Raw genomic sequence first — 19,299 nt, forward strand, 5'->3', positions numbered from 1 at the left:
AAAGTTTAGACCTTGGGTGGTGGTGAAAATATAAACAATGGGGTGATCTCCCCTGATAACATCAATGAACTGTGGTCGTAGGAACAATGGCACTAGTTGGAGGTACTTGCGGAAAGGATGGGAAGGAGGGTCAATCAGACCTGTCAAAGGGAGATAGATTTTTATAGAGTTACAGGTTAAATTTAACCTGTAACTCTTTAGAGTAAAGAGTCGCCTGGACTGGAGTACAATGGTACAATCTCTGACTCACTGCAACCTCCGCCTTCTGGGTTTACGCAATTCTCCTGCTTCAGCCTCCTGAGAAGCTAGGATTACAGGCGCCCATCACCACGCCTGGCTAATTATTGTATTTTTACAAGAGACGGGGTTTCACCATGTTGGCCAGGCTGGTCTCGAACTGCTGACCTCATGATCCGCCCGCCTCAGCCTCCCAAAGGGCTGGGATTACAGGTGTGAGCCACCGCGCCTGGCCTAATTTTTGCATTTTTAGCACAGATGGGGTTTCACCATGTTGGCCAGGCTGATCATGAACTCCTGACCTCAGGTGATCTGCCTGCTTCGGCCTCCCAAAGTGCTGGGATTACAGGCATGAGCCACGGCGCCCAGCCGGTACCCACTCTTGTGTACCTATTTTCATGCAACTAATTCATGAGAAATCTATGTGTTGACTAGTTCCCACTAGTCAAGCGGTATAGGTAGCCACACAGTAACTAGATGTGATTTTTCCTGTGAAGTCTCTCCAATATGCAGCAATTGATATACTCCTTTTTAACTGTAGACAGAAACCTCTATATATCTTTTTTTAGAATATATACATTCATTATAAAAATAAACCACTGTGAAAAGTTGAACATGGCAGGACTCTTAGAACAGAGGGTGCTTGTCATTTATCTCCTACCAGCACTCTAAGATGCCTCAGTTCCTTGCTCTCTAAGTGCCCAGTTTTGACATACCTGATGGCTCATTACTGGAAAGAAACCAGACAGGGAAAGGCAACCAGAGTTCTACTCCTGAGATCTCAGCTCCATTATGAATGGTACCCTCTGTGCTCCTTGGGTCTTAAGGGGTAGCAGCTAAAGCAGTGGCCACTATGTTTTAGCATACCTTCTTTTAAAAAAATTTGCCAACAAAATGTCCTAAGTTAACCCTATAAAGGGCAACCACTGCTGATGGAAAGGTTGTGGATGATATACTGACAATACACGCAATTTATCTTTTTCATTTCTGAGGTCTGGCAAAAGCCTGTTTGTCTTACAACAAGCAGAATAGTAGCTGACATGAAGCACCTTACAAAATGTCAGTCTCCTTAAAGACCAAAATCCAAGAGAAAAATTATACTACTCTCATGGGGCTGAATTCACAGTTATTCTTTAAGATACACACATACACACACATACACATACACCTGCAACAAGATAATGTCTGTTTATATGAAAACCCAACAATGTGTCTGTTTTTTGAACTTATAAGAAAATAAGGTAAACCAAGACTGGGTGTGAAAAAGACTTAGCTCTCTTAGGCACAACCACAAGCAGCTGAGATGATTGGGTCATCTTAGCTGTGCAAAAGGAGTGCTGCTACATTCCAGAGAAACTGAGTTAGTCAGTAAAACATTAAATGGGTAACATTAAACACTGGCATTTGGCTAGGGTCCTGCCCTTCTTGGTACTCCAGATACCTATTACTTCTCAGTGGAGTATTTAAAGAACCTCTGGGCTAGAAGAGTTATCCACCAACAACTCTGAAGTGTTCTTTGGCTATGAAGTGAAAAACCAATCATCTGCCTTCTGAGCGTTATCAATGATACATATAATTCTTATAGTCACAACTGTTAGGTCAGGTAACTCTGAAAAGGTCAAAGATATTGATGTTTGATACAGAAGGAAGGGAAATACCAGTGAGTTGTCTGGACTACACTAAGCATACCTGAAATCTGAATTCGAGAAGTATAATAGAACTGGGCTCCAAATTAAGTCTCAGTTGCAAACTGGATTAATGGGGGATAGATTTCTATCTAGAAGAAAGACTAATCTGTGTTTTATGATGTTCCTAGTTAAGTATCACAATCAAGTATATAATTAAGGCTGTAATTCTCCAGATATGAAATATCACTTTATTTTTTAAAATAAAGTAAAAACAAAAACAAAAAAACCCTGTCATGTTACAATTTTGAGATGGTAGCAAGCATCACAAAAATCAAAAGTCCAACAGTCCCAGAAATCCTGGGACTTAGTAAGTATATACAATTATAGAAATAGTCTGGAGACAGTAAGGAATATCCAAATAGCAATGCAGAAGACAAACCTTAATGATGATCTCCTTTTTAACCCTTATAAGTGTGGACACTGCATTTCATATTAAGCTCCATGAAAGCAGAAACCTTCATCAATCTTGTGACCATTTCTCCCTTGTACCTAATAAAGTGACTGGAACATAATAAAATGTGTTGAATGAAAGAAGCAAAATTATCTTCTCTAGAATCATACTGAAGAGAAAGGTAGAAAGCTAACTATTTTAACGCACTAAAAGAAAAATGGGGGAAATAAATGTTCTTTCTCAAGTTCTTTTCCCATCCCTTTATATTCACTTCTATGACGTTCAAAAAATAAAGACGACTCTGGATCAATATGCCCAAGATACCCTCTCATATGACAATCACAAAAATTTCATCAAAGTCAGAGAAACACTAGGGTTATCATAACATGCACAGCCTAATATTCACTACAATTGTACAACAGAGCATGGTAGTATAACAACTGAGAAGCTCTAGGTGCTGGTAAAGAGAATTATTCTGTCAACTCATATTTTTAGAGGGACAGTTTTAAATTTTCATTTTAACTCCCAAAGTTTCCTGCTCAGGTTTACTAAGCTTCCAATGCTTCCACAGTGACAGAAGTCTGAATCCTAGAATTTTGCATCTATGTTATTAAATATCTCAGTTCTGTTTTTGCAAATCTAAATCTAAGGACTTAAAAAATATTAGGAGTTTAATTTTATTTTATATTTATTTATTTATTTATGACACGGAGTCTCTGCCGCCCAGGCTGGAGTGCAGTGGCACGGTCTCAGCTCACTGCAACCTCCACCTCCCAGGTTCATGCAATTCTCCTGCCTCAGCCTCCCGAATAGGTGGGATTACAGGTGCCCGCCACCATGCCTGGCTAATTTTTTTGTAGTTTTAGTAGAGATGGGGTTTTTAGTAGAGATGGGGTTTCACCATGTTGGCCAGGCTGGTCTTGAACTCCTGACCTCAGGTGATCCGCCCGCCTCAGCCTCCCAAAGTAGTGGGATCACAGGGTTGAGCCACCATGCCTGGCCAGGAATTTAATTTTAAACAGTGTGCGACATTCGCCTTCTTCGGGAAAGCTATTGGGACAACTATATGCGATTCCTATCAGTCTCATCTGTGGTATATTTGCATGCCCAGCACGCCTAAAACATGACAAGACAGAAGTGCCATGAAAATTATTATTTATGTAGCTCTTTCAGTGAGTGCTTATTTCTTAGGGAGGTTATGAATGAGAGTAAGACAGCCAGAGGAAAAATTGCCAAGGCCTGCCCTACTTCTATGTTACTACTCTATTTACAGAAATAACTCAGGCCAGATTATGATGATGCCAAAGAACCCGTGCACATGCATGTTCTTCTTCTCTCAAATAACATGCCTGATACTCAGTTATGGGTGGCCAGATTCTCCTTAACCAAATGGAAAACATCCAATTTATAGATTAAAACTACTCTACAGCTGGGGGGACAACTTCCAGAAGAGAAAACCTATTTATGCAAAGCACCTTGAAAGATAAAATCTCTAGCAACTGCTACCTAACCTTTCAAGACCTGTTCAGGCACAAGAATGCCCTTTCACACAAGGGAAGAGATTCAGAAGCTGTTTTAAACTGAGGTTACAAAGCAAATGCAGAGGGGAAAAGCAGTCAGGCCCACCAAGAGAGATTTTTGTAAGTCAACGTGAAAGGTAGGCTTTGGGGGTTCTGATTTGACAGTCTAACTACTACATATCAACCTCCCAAAGCTCCCCATTAACCCAAGTAACAGTCTAGTAAGTAGATATATCAAGAGGCTTTTTGAAATATAAAATGGTTAGTCTGCCACAAGATGGTATTTAAAACATTTCAACAGTACTCTAACAACTTTCAGTATTCAAAAACACTAAAGAGCTCACAGAAAGCCAGGCCATTTTCACTGTTTTCACTATAAGTAAACAAGGTACTGACTTCACTTTAAAATAAACAAATAAAACTTGAATTCAAGTCACACTTTCCAAACAAACCTCATTTATTAAAAAAAAATTTTTATCTATCTATCTATCTATCTACCTATCTATCTATCTATCTCACTGGTAGATTCCAAAAAACTTTTTTTTTTTTTTTGAGATGGAGTCTGGCTCTGTTGCCCAGGCTGGAGTGCAGCAGCGCGATCTTGGCTCACTACAACCTCTGCCTCCTGGGTTCAAGTGATTCTTGTGTCTCAGCCTCCCGAGTAGCTGGGACTACAGGCGTGCAACACCATGCCCAGCTAATTTTTTGTATTTTTAGTAGACAGGGTTTTGCCATGTTGGCCAGGCTAGTCTTGAACTCTTGACCTCAAGTGATCTGCCCACCTTGGCCTCCCAAAGTGCTGGGATTACAGGTGTGAGCCACTGCACCCAGCCTCTGAAAGCATTTTTGATCAGTAACACAGCAGGTTTTAAATTCAGAATAAAAACATGACTAATAAAAGCTAGTATAAAACGAAGAAACTATCTTGATATTTTTTTAAAAGCAGGCCAAATCAAGCAAGGTAAGACAGAAATTAGGCAAAGTAAAGTAAATTAGACTTTGAACAAGTAAGAATTTCAACAAAAATAGAAAATATGGCTATTTTCCTCTATTACCATGTACCTCCCAAACTAACTGTTATAACTAACTGTTATAACTAAAAAGGAAAGGGGGCGAATGAAATTTTACAAAGCCACAGGTGTCCTGAGTCATCCACAACACTGGGTCAGTCCAAACTATGTGTTTGGTCAATGACACACTGAACTTGCCTCCAAAGGTGAGTTACTTCTAAATATGCCAGAAAAACTAAGAATAACAATTCAATTTGGTACATTCTTACATAAAAGGCTGGTCTAGCCGGTCTTTCCCCATCATAAAGAACTGAATTGTAAAGAACTGAAAAGTAAACCAAATCAATAAAAGGTCACTTTTATAGGTTTATTTGAGTCCTCAGAGTTTTAAATCATCTCATATAAAATTAACTTGCTAGACAGGGCACCCCCACAAACACATATTTTTAGCCTAGTTTTCCATCTCTCAGAATTTTTCTCTGAAGTTCTCATTAATGATAAGAAAGTTAAAACACCCTCAACCAGTCAACATAAATTGTCATTAGATGTGACAAGAAATACAAAACCCAACCCCTGCCCCCAAAAGTCATTAGAAAATAATTTAAGGCCAGGTGCAGTGGTTCATGCCTGTAATCCCAGCATTTTAGAAGGCCAAGGTGGGAGGATCGTGTGAGCCCAGGCGTATGAGAATAGCCTGAGCAACACAATGAAACCCTATTTCTACAAAAACTTTAAAAATTAGCCAGGCATGGTGCGGTGGCTCACATCTGTAATCCCAACTACTCAAGAGGCCAAGGTAAGAGGATCATTTGAGCCCAGGAGGCCAAGATTGCGCCACTGCACTCCCAGCCTGGGTGACAGAGTGAGACCTTGTCTTTAAAAAAAAAGAAAGAAAGAAAGAAAGAAAAACAAAAATTTAGACACATAGACACTATTTTCAAAGAACTATGGTTAATTAATTAATTTATTTTTATTTTTATTTAATTTTTTTTGAGGCGGAATCTCACTCTGTCACCCAGCCTGGAGTGCAGTGGCATGATTTCAGCTCACTGCAACCTCCACCTCCTGGGTTCAAGCAATTCTCCTGCCTCAGCCTCCCAAGTAGCTGGGATTAAAGGTGCCCAACACCATACCCAGCTAATTTTTGTATTTTTAGATGGGGTTTCATCATGTTGGCCCAACTGGTCTCCAACTCCTCATCTCAAGTGATCCTCCCACCTCGGCCTCCCAAAACTGGGATTACAGGCATGAGCCACCATGCTCAGCCTATGGTTAACTTATTTCTAGTTTGTCTTAAAAGAGGCTGCAGTACATCAAAACAATGTTTTTCTTGTATTTTTTTCTTTTTAGTGTTTGTAGAGACAGGATCTCGCTACATTGCCAAAGCTGGTCTTAAACTCCTGGGCTCAAGTGATCCTCCTGCCTTGACCGTAAAAGTGCTGGGAGGCCATGTGCAGTGTCCACATATGTAATCTCAGTTATCCAAGTGAGAGGACAGCTTGAGCCCAAGAGTTCGAGATCAGCCTGGGCAACCCAGGAAGACTCCATCTCTACAATTAAAAAATTAGCTGGGCACAGTAGTGCACGCCTGTGGACCCAGCTACTCAGGAGAGGCTGAGGCAGGAGGATCGCCTGAGCCCAAGAGGTTAAGGCTATAGTGAGCCATGATCACAACATTGCACTCCAGCCTGGGCAACAGAGTGAGATGCTGTCTCCAAAAAAAAAAAAAAAAAAGTGCTGGGATTCTGTGTGTGAGCTACCACACCCAATCTGTATATATATTTTTTTAAACCAACAATTTCTCTGTCTCCCATTTTGAGCAAATTCCCATATTTCCTACCCTATTTTTCAAAGTGGTATTAATGTCTCAGATATCCTAATGAAATTTCAGAGACAATCATCCTTGTGGTTGCAAACAAAAAAAAAAAGAGCTTTCAAAAGAGCAGATGCTCACAGCTCTTTCCAACTACCTTGTTCTATTCAAGGATATACCTCCTCTAGCCTGCTGGAAATGACTGGAAGATTAATTAGAGCAGAAATAAAGTGATGAAGTAAAACTGTACAGGTGGAGACAATACCCCATCATATACAAGTTTAGTTCCTAGTAACAAAACCAATATTGGATTGTGTTTAGATGCCATTAAGTTACAGGTGGCTTAGAAGCATGAGACATAAATTCTTCTTCCTACTTTAGAGCAGGAGATATTTCACTAATGTTTGGTCATCACACCAGTACAAGAAAATACTACATATCATGTGTAAGAGAAAGCTCGCAGTTACACAATCACATACATAAGCTAAAACATTTCCTTCTTATTTAACTATTAAGAAAATGAAAACTAGGCAAAGGAGGATTGCCCATTATGTACTTACCAGAATTCTGGATCCGCCATGTTTTTACAAACTGAGTATCCGGAGGTATTGACTCCCCTTCTCCTATGGTGACATCTTCAACAAAGGACATAGAGGGCACACTGATGTTTGGGCTCTCAAAGTCATAATAGGCGCCAATTGCTGCTTGTAGGTTCCTACAGTAAAAGAGAAAAGGCAACAGACTTCAGTACTGTCCAGATGATATTATCCTAATTGTTAAACAAAAGGAAAAAGCCTGTTTCTTAGGGTTTGTCACAGAACCTGAGGTTCCTGGTATACACATCTTTAAAGCCTTCTATTCTGGCTGAGGAACAATAGGAAAAACACCAGGACCAACAAATTTGTGTATCACTTTCTTCCCACATAGAAAGTAACAAACATTAGTACCATCAGCAATAGTATGAGGAAATCTCCCTTGTTACCCAAAGGAAAACAAGAATGAGTAAAGAAATCAATTAAAAGAGAGCTCTATAACTACAGAATTCAAAGAAGCACTACTTTTTATTTTGTATTATTATTATTTGTTAATATTTAAAAAAAGAGAGAGAGGCAGCCATGTTGCCCAGGCTAGTCTTGAACTCTCGAGCTCAAGCGATCCATCCATCTCAGCCTCCCAAAGTGCTAGGATTATAGGCATGAGCCACTGAGCCCAGCCAGAAGCTTCACTTTTTAAAATAAAGTTAATATGTGCACATAATACAGAAAACCATGTTCTCTTTTTTCCTCTACACACACAGATATAACTGTTCATATTACTTTCTTAAATATCCTTCCAGAACTTTCTTATACACATTCAAGCAAACATGATATACAATCTTATTTTCCCCCTTTTTTATACAAATGGTAGCATAATATACAATGCCCTTTGCTTTATTCTCTTAATACTGTATCTTGAAAACATCTGTTAGTACATAAAGAGCATCCTCATTGTTTTTTACAGCTGTAACCACTATACAGATGAATCATCATTTAACCAGTTGACTTTTGAGTTTGTTTCCAGTCATGAACTCTTCATAAATAAGCTTAAGCACAGTTTTGTATACTTGCAAGTGTATACAATCTGTGAGATAAATTCCTATTAAGTGATACTGCTGTGCCAGAGTTTGTGGTTTTAATAAATATATCCAACCTTCCCTCAATAAAAGTTGTACGCTAATGGTCCCACCAAGAATATAAGAGTATGCCTATTTTCCCCACTTGCTCATCAGTGGTGTTTCTCTAACATTTTGGATTTCTCCCATCTAATAGGTTAAAAAAATATATATCTCAGTGAGATCTTGAGAGGCTGAGTATCTTTTTACAGGTTTAAGAGCCATTTGTAAAGGCTGGGCTCAGTGGCTCACGCCTGTAATCCCAGCACTTTGGGAGGCCGAGGTGGGCAGATCACGGGGTCAGGAGTTCATGATCAGCCTGGCCAACATAGTGAAACCCGTCTCTACTAAAAAAAGTACAAAAAATTAGCCGGGCACGGTGGTGGGCGCCTGTAATCTCAGCTACTCAGGAGGCTGAGGCAGTAGAATCGCTTGAACCCGGGAGGTTGAGGTTGCAGTGAGCTGAGATAGCACCATTGCACTCCAGCCCGGGCAACAGTGCCAGACTCCGTCTCAAAAAAAAAAAAAAAAAAAAGAGCCATTTGTAGTTTCTTTTTTGGAAGTATTATTTGTAAATGTTGGTGTTCTTTTTAATTACTCACAAATCCCCTTTCATCAGAAGGAACTACCAAGCACATAAGCCAGAGTTCCCAATTGAGCAGAAGCGCGTGATTGTCAGCTTGGTTATCAGTGCCAGAAACCAAGGGCCACTAAAGGGTTTCGGTAAGCTGTGTTCATCACAGAGATCAAGGAAATTGTTGGTAATTACATTATCTGCTTCTCTTCTGGTCTTACTCAAACCAATGACATCATCTCCACTTCCCACACTATATAACAATCCAAACTGCATGTTTCTAAACATAATCCAACCATAAACTAACGAATCCACTGAGCTGTTTTTAATTATACATAAACGTAGCATGAAACAAGCTCTGACAGTACACAACTGATCAAAAGAAATGCTAATAACAGCAAATAATTTTCTACTGGGGGCCTGCCTGCTCCTCCAGGTGCTTGCAGTTGCCAGAAAGGAAGGCTATATTTAGAGCAGGTACCTGAGGTCAAGCATCATGCAATGGTGGCCTGTCATATTAGTCAGTAATGACTAAAATTACAATACCAATGGCCTGCCTATGGTATATGAGCTTGGTAATATTTACATAAAGAGAGCTGGGCTGGGGCCAAACTGCACCTGTTTGCTTGACTATTCAATACAAAGCTTGGACTTGAGTCTTCTCAGCAGTTTCCTGCCTAGCTGACAGTGATCTAAAGTGAAGGATGTTTGTGACTGGTCAAACTTGGGGAAATCCAGCCCCTACCATCCACAAACAGGCTTAGAAGTATATCTGGAATTAGCATTACACTTATGGATCAGGGAGAATATGGGAGAAAAATAAGCGTAGTTTGCAATTTGCTCTTTTGAAAACATTTTGGAAAAGCTGTATGTCTACCTTTTTGAAAAGAGAATTTTTTTGCAGCAGGTCTTCAGTAAGTAGCCTGCTGAATTGTTTTCTGTTCACTTGGCTGCAAAATATGTTTTGGAGGGAAGAAACTATTTGTGCACTCAGGACAATTGCCAATTCTCATCCCCAGCTTGTGTCATATTTCACCCTTTGGCTCTGCCATCAGGACAGGACTTCAAGACCACTGCACTAGGAACACTAGTAAGTGGGAAAGTCAAGCTACCCAACTTAGGCAGATCCATTCCTATCCTCAAATCTCCTTTCACACATTTCCAACTTATCCCACAGTCAAAGCTTATTTGTATGTGTATTATACAGGTAATTCAGCCAGAGAAAGATTAAGAAACATTTTTAAACCCCAAACTGAAACTGAAAGCAGCGAACTGGAATCCTGGCAGGAAGCTGGAGAGGATGACAAAGCAAATTCATGTCCCATGTACAAGGCAGAAAGTGGACTTCAGCCCAAGTGATCTAACCCATCGAGCAGGTACACAGCTACAAATGTGGGGTACACAGCTTCTCAGAGTTCAGAGCATTTAAATTACTGGCCCACTAGGCTGAGCAACAGCAGGCATAGACCAAACAGCTCCAACTCAGTGTCAGAAAGTAGACATGATAGCAGGTATTCCTGTTCAAAACAACATACTCAGCTATTATTAGCCAACAAGAAATTCTTCATGAAATGGAGCTGGCTGAGGTGATGGGAAAGGGAAAACATTGACCCAGCATTCAGTGCAGTCTGAAAGTTTAAACCTCCAGATTGCTTCAGTGTTTCTGCTCAAAAAAGTTTTAAATCTAATTTCAGATGGTTAAAAGTACCGTGAAGAACAAACACAGGCAACGTTAACAGTGAAAAAAAGCACAGATTAAGATGGATGCTGGTGCCGGAAGTGGTGACTCACGCCTGTAATCCCAACACTTTGGGAGGCAGAGGAGGGCAGATCACTTGAGGTCAGGAGTTCGAGACCAGCCTGGCCAACATGGTGAAACCTCGTCTCTACAAAAAATACAAAAATTAGCTGGGCGTTGTGCATGCCTGTAATGAGCTACTTGGGAGGATGAGATAGGCGAATTGCTTAAATCCAGGAGGCGGAGGTTGCAATGCCTCCGAAATTGTGCCACTGCACTCACTCTGACCTGGGCAAGAGAGTGAGACTCTGTCTCAAAAAAAAAAGATGGATGATGGTAATAGCTGCACGCTGCCAATATAGTTAATGCCACAGAACTGTATACTTAAAATGGTTAAAATGGTAAATTTCATGTCATGCAGATTTTACCACAATGAAATAATTTTTCTTTTCTTTTTTTTTTTTTTAAGAGTATGGGCTTTAGGCCGGACGCAGTGGCTCACACCTATAATCCCAGCACTTTGGGAGGCCGAGGCGGGCAGATCGCCTGAGGTCAGTTCGAGACCAGCCTGGCCAACATGGAGAAACCTTGTCTCTACTAAAAATACAAAAATTAGCTGGGCATGGTGGTAGGTGCCTGTAATCCCAGCTACTCGGGAGGCTGAGTCAGGAGAACTGCTTGAACCTCAGGAGGCAGAGTTTGCAGTGAGCTGAGATTGCGCCACTGCACTCCAGCCTGGGCAACAGGGCAAGACTCCATCTTAAGAAAAAAAAGACTGTGATCTTTAGAGTCAGCTCCAACTCTTGGCTGTGGGGTTTTGAACAAGCAGCTAAGCCTTTCCCCATCAGTTTTACTCATCTGCAAAACTGAGTTGATACTACCTATTTCATTATAATGTTGGCTGTGAAGATTGCAGAGGCAATGTATGCAAATGTCCCGGTTGGCAGTCATTCATTCAACAAATATTTAATGAACGAGCATTTACCCTTGTGCCGGGCACCTGGCCTGGAGCATTAGGGATACAGCAAATTGCAAGACAGGCATGGCCCTTGCCTTCAGTGTTTATAGTCTATAGCTAACCAGGGACATTCAAAGAAAGGTTAACTCCAAATGCCTCTTGCACAGAGGCTATGGGCCCAAAGCAGCTTTTCCTGCTTAGGGTGAAAGATGGGCTTGGTACACAGCACAGTTTCAACTGCACAGACAATGAAGTTAACCCGAACTGGAGAAGAATTTGGTAACACTGACATGTTTCCTGATAAAATACAACTCTATCCAACCTTCATTTTATAGATGAGGCTACTGAGGCACTGACAGGTGAGGTTAATTTGCCCTAGGCTAGGCAATTATTAGAATTCAGAGCCACACCTATTCAAAAGTTTTAACCCACCCAGAATTTTCCAATTATATAACACTCTGAACATCTGATTTTCTTAACATACTAATTACCATTATGAATTCTATAAATGAATTGTAACCCCCATTAAACTGAATTCTTTAGAGAATTGATCTTGCATATATTCACAAACATAGAACATTTATTTTTGTTGTATATATACATAAATAAGGCAGTCTTTTTTTTTTTTTTTTTTTTTTTTTTTTAATGGAGTCTCACTCTGTCCCCAGGCTGGAGTGCAGTGGTGCTATCTCGGCTCACTGCAACCTCCACCTCCTGGGTTCAAGCGATTCTCCTGCCTCAGCCTCCGGAGTAGCTGGGATTACAGGCATGCGCCACCACGCTCGGCTAATTTTGTATTTTTAGTAGAGACGGGGTTTCTCCACGTTGGTCAGGTTGGTCTCGAACTCCCAACCTCAGGTGATTCACCCGCTTTGGCCTCCCAAAGTGCTGGGATTACAGGTGTGACCCACCACGCCCAGCCCATAAGGCAGTCTTAGGAAGAAAAATCATCTATATATTTATATGAGGCCAGAAACATCATTCAAAAATATGGCGGTAGAAAACAGTTAAGAAAACCAGGCCAGGTGTGGTGACTCACGCCTATAATCCCAGCACCTTGGGAGGCGCAGAGGCAGGTGGATCACTTCAGCCCAGAAGTTCGAGACTAGCCTAGGTAACGTGGCGAAACCCCAGGCATGGTGGCGTACACCTATAGTCCCAGCCACTCAGGGGGCTGAAGTGGGAGGATCACTTGATCCCAGGAGGGTGAGGCTGCAGTGAGCTGAGATTGCGCCACTGCACTCCAGCCTGGGCAACAGTGAGACCCTGTCAAAAAAATAAATAAATAAATAAAATCAGAAATAGAGAAGGAATGCCATTAGCTCAGATTCTCAAGGAAAAAAAAAAAAAAAACTAGATACCTTTTCTTTCTATTCTCTGAACAAGTGAGAAACTCAAAAGAACACAAATTATGAGAAAAAGAAAACTACCAGCCTTATTTGGACACAAATTAAAATGGGAAACAGAATAATGAACCCATGTTATCAGGCATGAACAACAGCATCTTAGGGCTTCAAGAGATACTTATCCCGAACCACAAGGGGTTTTCCTCACCTGGGGTATGCCAGTAATATTGCTACTAAAGCCATGTACCCACCAAGAATCAAGAAGACCTTACTATCTCTGAATGACCAAAAAGGTAATTTGGCCGGAAAAAGGTTCAGCAAAATAGATGTTCTTAACCAGGGCCTTCCAAAATCAATGTGAGAGGAATCTAACATGGAATACCAAAAAGAGGGGCCAAACATTACATACTTGTATCTACTACGAATTTTAAAGCCTAGAAAGAAACTAAGACTTTCATTGAAACAGAAAGATGACTGCAAATAGGGAATTCGAGTTGGGCTAAAGGCAACGGTCAATACTGTCAACCTAAAAATGTACTCGTAGATACTCTTTAATATGTGAAGACAACTAGTAAAAAGAATTTGTGGAAAATTACATTCAGAGGAGGGACAAAGTTAATATCAACATTTTATCTACTTCTTAGAGCCCTATGGCATCTAAAATTGTTTCTCCTCTCTTCTTTTCCTGGCTATTTATTGATCCATTAATTTTATTACTTTTTAGAACTGGTCCTTTTGTCTTCAGCAGCTATACCATTTTCCAAGTAGAAAATAAAAAATAAGTACTCTGCCACAAAAAAGAAAGGAAGTGGTGGCATTGTTTTATTATTGTATTAGGTAATATTACATAGTTATGTATGAGAATATCCTTGTTTTTAAAAAATACATGCAGAAACATTTAAAGATCAAGGGTCATATAATGTCTACAACTTTCAAATGATTTTTTAAAAATTTTACATAAAGAAAGCAAATATGGCAAAAATGTTAACCATTGTGGAATCTAGGTGGTAGGCACAAGGCTATACACTCTACAATTCTTTAAAATATTCTATAAGGGCCGGGCATGGTGGCTCATGGAGGTGGGGGTACTGAGAAATCTGTAACCGGAACTGAGAAAGTTTCTCTCATAGTATCTGGTCTATAAACTACACATTTGAGAGCTCTGGACAGTCATGGCTCTCTTCAACAGAGATAAAAGACCACTGCAAATATCTAGATAAAACACACAGAGAAAGAAACCTAAAGGTATTTCAAGTCCTTGAGTCTAGTTGTTCCTGAAGCACAAACATATTTCTGTCTTTTGGTTCTGTGCAACATAAAAATATCCTTAAAGAAACCCTTTTATCATTATCTAGTTTGAAGTAAGTTTGTTACTTTCTCTTTTTTTATTTTATTATTATTATACTTTTAAGTTTTAGGGTACATGTGCACAATGTGCAGGTTAGTTACATATGTATACATGTGCCATGCTGGTGCGCTGCACCCATTAACTCGTCATTTAGCATTAGGTATATCTCCTAAAGCTATCCCTCCCCCCTCCCCCTACCCCATAACAGTCTCCAGAGTGTGATGTTCCCCTTCCTGTGTCCATGTGTTCTCATTTTCAATTCCCACCTATGAGTGAGAATATGCGGTGTTTGGTTTTTTGTTCTTGCGATAGTTTACTGAGAATGATGATTTCCAATTTCATCCATGTCCCTACAAAGGACATGAACTCATCATTTTTTATGGCTGCATAGTATTCCATGGTGTATATGTGCCACATTTTCTTAATCCAGTCTATCATTGTTGGACATTTGGGTTGGTTCCAAGTCTTTGCTATTGTGAATAGTGCCGCAATAAACATACGTGTGCATGTGTCTTTATAGCAGCATGATTTATAGTCCTTTGGGTACACACCCAGTAATGGGACGGCTGGGTCAAATGGTATTTCCAGTTCTAGATCCCTGAGGAATCACCACACTGACTTCCACAATGGTTGAACTAGTTTACAGTCTCACCAACAGTGTAAAAGTGTTCCTATTTCTCCACATCCTCTCCAGCACCTGTTGTTTCCTGACTTTTTAATGATTGCCATTCTAACTGGGGTGAGATGGTATCTCATTGTGGTTTTGATTTGCATTTCTCTGATGGCCAGTGATGGTGAGCATTTTTTCATGTGTTTTTTGGCTGCATAAATGTCTTCTTTTGAGAAATGTCTGTTCATGTCCTTCGCCCACTTTTTGATGGGGTTGTTTGTTTTTTTCTTATAAATTTGTTGGAGTTCATTGTAGATTCTGGATATTAGCCCTTTGTCAGATGAGTAGGTTGCGAAAATTTTCTCCCATTTTGTAGGTTGCCTGTTCACTCTGTGGTAGTTTCTTTTGCTGTGCAGAAGCTCTTGAGTTTAATTAGATCCCACTTGCCAATTTTGGCTTTTGTTGCCATTGCTTTTGGTGTGTTAGACATGAAGTCCTTGCCCATGCCTATGTCCTGAATGGTAATGCCTAGGTTTTCTTCTAGGGTTTTTATGGTTTTAGGTCTAACGTTTAAGTCTTTAATCCATCTTGAATTAATTTTTGTATAAGGTGTAAGGAAGGGATCCAGTTTCAGCTTTCTACATATGGCTAGCCAGTTTTCCCAGCACCATTTATTAAATAGGGAATCCTTTCCCCATTGCTTGTTTTTCTCAGGTTTGTCAAAGATCAGATAGTTGTAGATATGCGGCATTATTTCTGAGGGCTCTGTTCTGTTCCATTGATCTACATCTCTGTTTTGGTACCAGTACCATGCTGTTTTGGTTACTGTAGCCTTGTAGTATAGTTTGAAGTCAGGTAGCGTGATGCCTCCAGCTTTGCTCTTTTGGCTTAGGATTGACTTGGCGATGCGGGCTCGATGCGGGCTCTTTTTTGGTGCCATATGAACTTTAGTTTTTTCCAATTCTGTGAAGAAAGTCATTGGTAGCTTGATGGGGATGGCATTGAATCTATAAATTACTTTGGGCAGTATGGCCATTATTAGCTAAAAATTGTATAATGGCTTCTAGGGAGAGTTTGAATGGAGGGTACAAAGCCAATTAAAAGACATAGAAGAGGCCGGGCGCGGTGGCTCACGCCTGTAATCCCAGCACTTTGGGAGGCTGAGGCGGGCGGATCACAAGGTCAGGAGATTGAGACTATCCTGGCTAAAACAGTGAAACCCCGTCTCTACTAAAAATATAAAAAATTAGCTGGGCATGGTGGCAGGTGCCTGTAGTCCCAGCTATTTGGGAGGCTGAGGCAGGAGAATGGCGTGAACCCAGGAGGCAGAGCTTGCAGTGAGCCGAGATCGCGCCACTGCACTCCAGCCTGGGGAACAGAGCAAGACTCCATCTCAAAAAAAAAAAAAAAAAAGAAAAAGACATAGAAGAGAAGCTGGAGCACTAAGTTAAAACTTACTCAGATCTAGCAATCCCACTTCTGGGTATCTAAGAGAACTGAAAGCAGTTCTAAAAAAGAATATGCATGTTCAGAGCAGCATTATTCATAACAGTCAAATGGTGAAAGCAACCCAAGTGTCCACTGACCAATGAACAAATAAACAATATGTGATTTATACATGTAATGGGATATTATTTAGCCTTAAAAAGGAAGAAAATTCTGAAACACGTAACATTATGGATGAACCTTGAGGATTTTATGCTAAGTGAAATAAGTCCATCACAAAGGTCAAATACTTATATGGAAAGTGGGTAGCTGTTTAATGAGCACATAGTTTCTGTTTTGCAAGATGAAAGAATCCTGGAGATTGTTTGCAAAATGATGTGAATATACTTAACACCCTACGGAATAGTACACTTAAAAATGGGTAAGATGGGCCAGGCATGGTGGCTCACGCCTGTAATCCCAGCACTTTGGGAGGCCAAGGCAGGAGGACTGCTTGAGCCCAAGATTGGTCCAGCCTGGGCAATACAGTGAGACCTTGTCTCTATAAAATTTAAAAGAAAATTAAAAATTAGCCAGGCTGGGACTACACAGGGTGGTGTGCACCTATAGTCACAGCTACTTGGGAGGCTGCAGTGGGAGGATCCCTTGAGCCCGGGAGTTCAAGGCTACAGTGAGCCCTAATGATGCCACTCCACACCAGCCTGGGTGACAGAGTGAGATCCTATCTCAAAAAAAAAAAAAAAGAGTTAAGATGGGAAATGTTAAGCATATTTTACCACTAAAGGACCATGACGGCTCATGCCTGGAATCCCAGTACTTTGGGTGACTGAGGCAAGAGGAGTACTTAATGCCAGGAGTTCAAGACCAGCCTGCGAAACAAAGTGAGCCTCTGTCTCTACAAAAAAATTGAAAAATTATCTGGGTATAGTGGCCCGTGCCTATAGTTCCAGCTACTCAGAAGGCTGAAGTGGAAAGATCACTTGAGCCCAGGAGGTTGAGGCTGCAGTGAGCTATCATCATACCACTGTACCCCAGCCTGGGTGACAGAATGAGACCCTGTCTCAAAGAAGAAAATGAAATTTGGATTTACTCCCAAAATGAAAGGAGAGCACCTAAACGTTTCTAAAATTTTTGTCTTTAAAATTTTAAACTTAAAAAAAGAGAGAGAGAGACAGGGTCTCACTATGTTGCCCAGACTGGTTTTGAACTCCAAGCAATCCTCCTGCCTTGGCCTCCCAAAGTGCTGGGAATATAGGCATGAGCCACCCTGTCCAGCTAAGGTCTCTTTAAAAAGCAATTTTACTGAGGTATAATTTATGCAGCATAAAATCCACCCATTTCAACTGTACAATTCAATGATTTTTAGTAAATTTACAGAATTGTACAACCATCACCATGTTTAGAATATCATGTTTCAGAACATTTTCATCATCCTAATAAGTCCCAAGTCCCTGGAACCTATGAATATGTTAAGTTATATCGCAAAGAGGAATTAAGGGTGTTAATCAGCTGACCTTAAAATAGGGAGATTATCCAGAATTATCCAGATGAAACCAATGCAATCACTTCCTTAAGAGCAGAAGAGGGAAGTTAAAGAGAGAACCGAGAAATAGCAGTGTAAGAAGGACTCAGCTTTGAAGAAGGAGAAACAGGACCATGAGCTAAGGAATGCCTATAGCCTCTGGAAGCAGGAAAAGGCAAGAAAAGATTCTTCAAAAGGAACAGAGTGCTGATGATGCCATGATTTTAGTGCAGAGACCATTTGAACTTGTGACCTCCAGAACTGCTAAAATTATAAATGTGTGTGTTTTTAAGTCACATAGTTTGTGGTAATGTATCACAGCACCAAAAACTAATATAATGGCTACACATTGTATTGTTCTACTTTACTGTATATTGGAAAATGTTTATCATAACAAGAAAAAACTATGAATATGAAAGCAGAATAAAGACTGCAATGAAAATGGTGGGGTTTTGTGGGTTTTTTGGCGACAGGGTCTTGTTATGTTGCCCAGGCTGGTCTCAAACTCCTGGGTTCAAGGGTTCCTCTTGTCTCAGCCTCCTGAGTAGCTAGGATTACAGGAGCATGCCACAGCACCAGGATCAAAATGGTGCTGTTTTTTTGCTGAGTCATTTCCTTCATAATAACTCTGCTTCCAAGAACTCAATTTGCCATCAAAGATACATATTTAGAAATAACTCCCATTCTTGTTGCCCCCTGAATTAAACTGTCATGGATACTTCCCGAAATGGGAAACAATCACTAGGTTCAGTGTTCACTGTAATTTTTGAAAATGCTGGAACACTGGCCCAGGAGAGACATGAATACCCAAAAAGTCCCAGAATGACAAACAAAATGTGACTGAGAAAAAGCTATCTTTATAAACAAAATGTCTATGGTTTATCGTTGCTCATGAAACTTCAGGAAATGGTTTAAAATAGCAGTTACGAAATGATCAGATAAATCTATAATGAAGTATGGCTTTCAAAAGTTTGTCACATAACAGGGAATTTACAATAAACCAGCAGCAGTCAAATGTATCTCAACCTGGTCAGAGAGCTATTTTCTAAAAAATACCAGCAATTTTTTGTTTTGTTTTGTTTTTTGAGAGAGACAGGGTCTTGTACTGTCACCCAGGCTGGAGAGTGCAGTGGCACACTCACAGCTCACTGCGGGTTCAAACTCCTGGACTCAGGCAATCATCCTGCCTCAACCTCCCAAGTAGGAGTACAGGTGCACACCACAACATCTGGCTCATCTTTTTTTTTTTTTTTTTTTTGGGAGAGATGGGGGTCTCAAGCTAGGCATGGTAGCTCACCGCCTATAATCCCAGCACTCTGGGAGGCTGAGACAGGAGGATCACTGGAGCCCAGGAGTTCAAGACCAGCCTGGGCAACACAGGGAGACCCCTTCTCCACAAAACAAAACAAAACAAAACAAAAATTAGCCAGGCTTGGTGGCACACACC

The 19,299-nt window shown here is 40.5% G+C and overlaps 1 protein-coding gene across 4 annotated transcripts in view; it reads right to left on the bottom strand.

The window, feature by feature from the left end:
• The window catches only part of ILRUN (inflammation and lipid regulator with UBA-like and NBR1-like domains), a 111,756-nt gene that overhangs the window by 61,253 nt on the left and 31,204 nt on the right, over positions 1 to 19,299 (bottom strand). For all 4 annotated transcript variants that reach the window (XM_054490913.2, XM_054490916.2, XM_054490918.2 and 1 more), the window contains exon 2: positions 7,220 to 7,374. In XM_054490913.2, the coding sequence (XP_054346888.1) occupies positions 7,220 to 7,374 (155 nt within the window). The remainder of the gene's footprint in view (positions 1 to 7,219; positions 7,375 to 19,299) is intronic.

This window comes from Pongo pygmaeus, chromosome 5 (genome assembly GCF_028885625.2).
Source record: "Pongo pygmaeus isolate AG05252 chromosome 5, NHGRI_mPonPyg2-v2.0_pri, whole genome shotgun sequence".
Taxonomy (NCBI): Eukaryota; Metazoa; Chordata; class Mammalia; order Primates; family Hominidae; genus Pongo; species Pongo pygmaeus.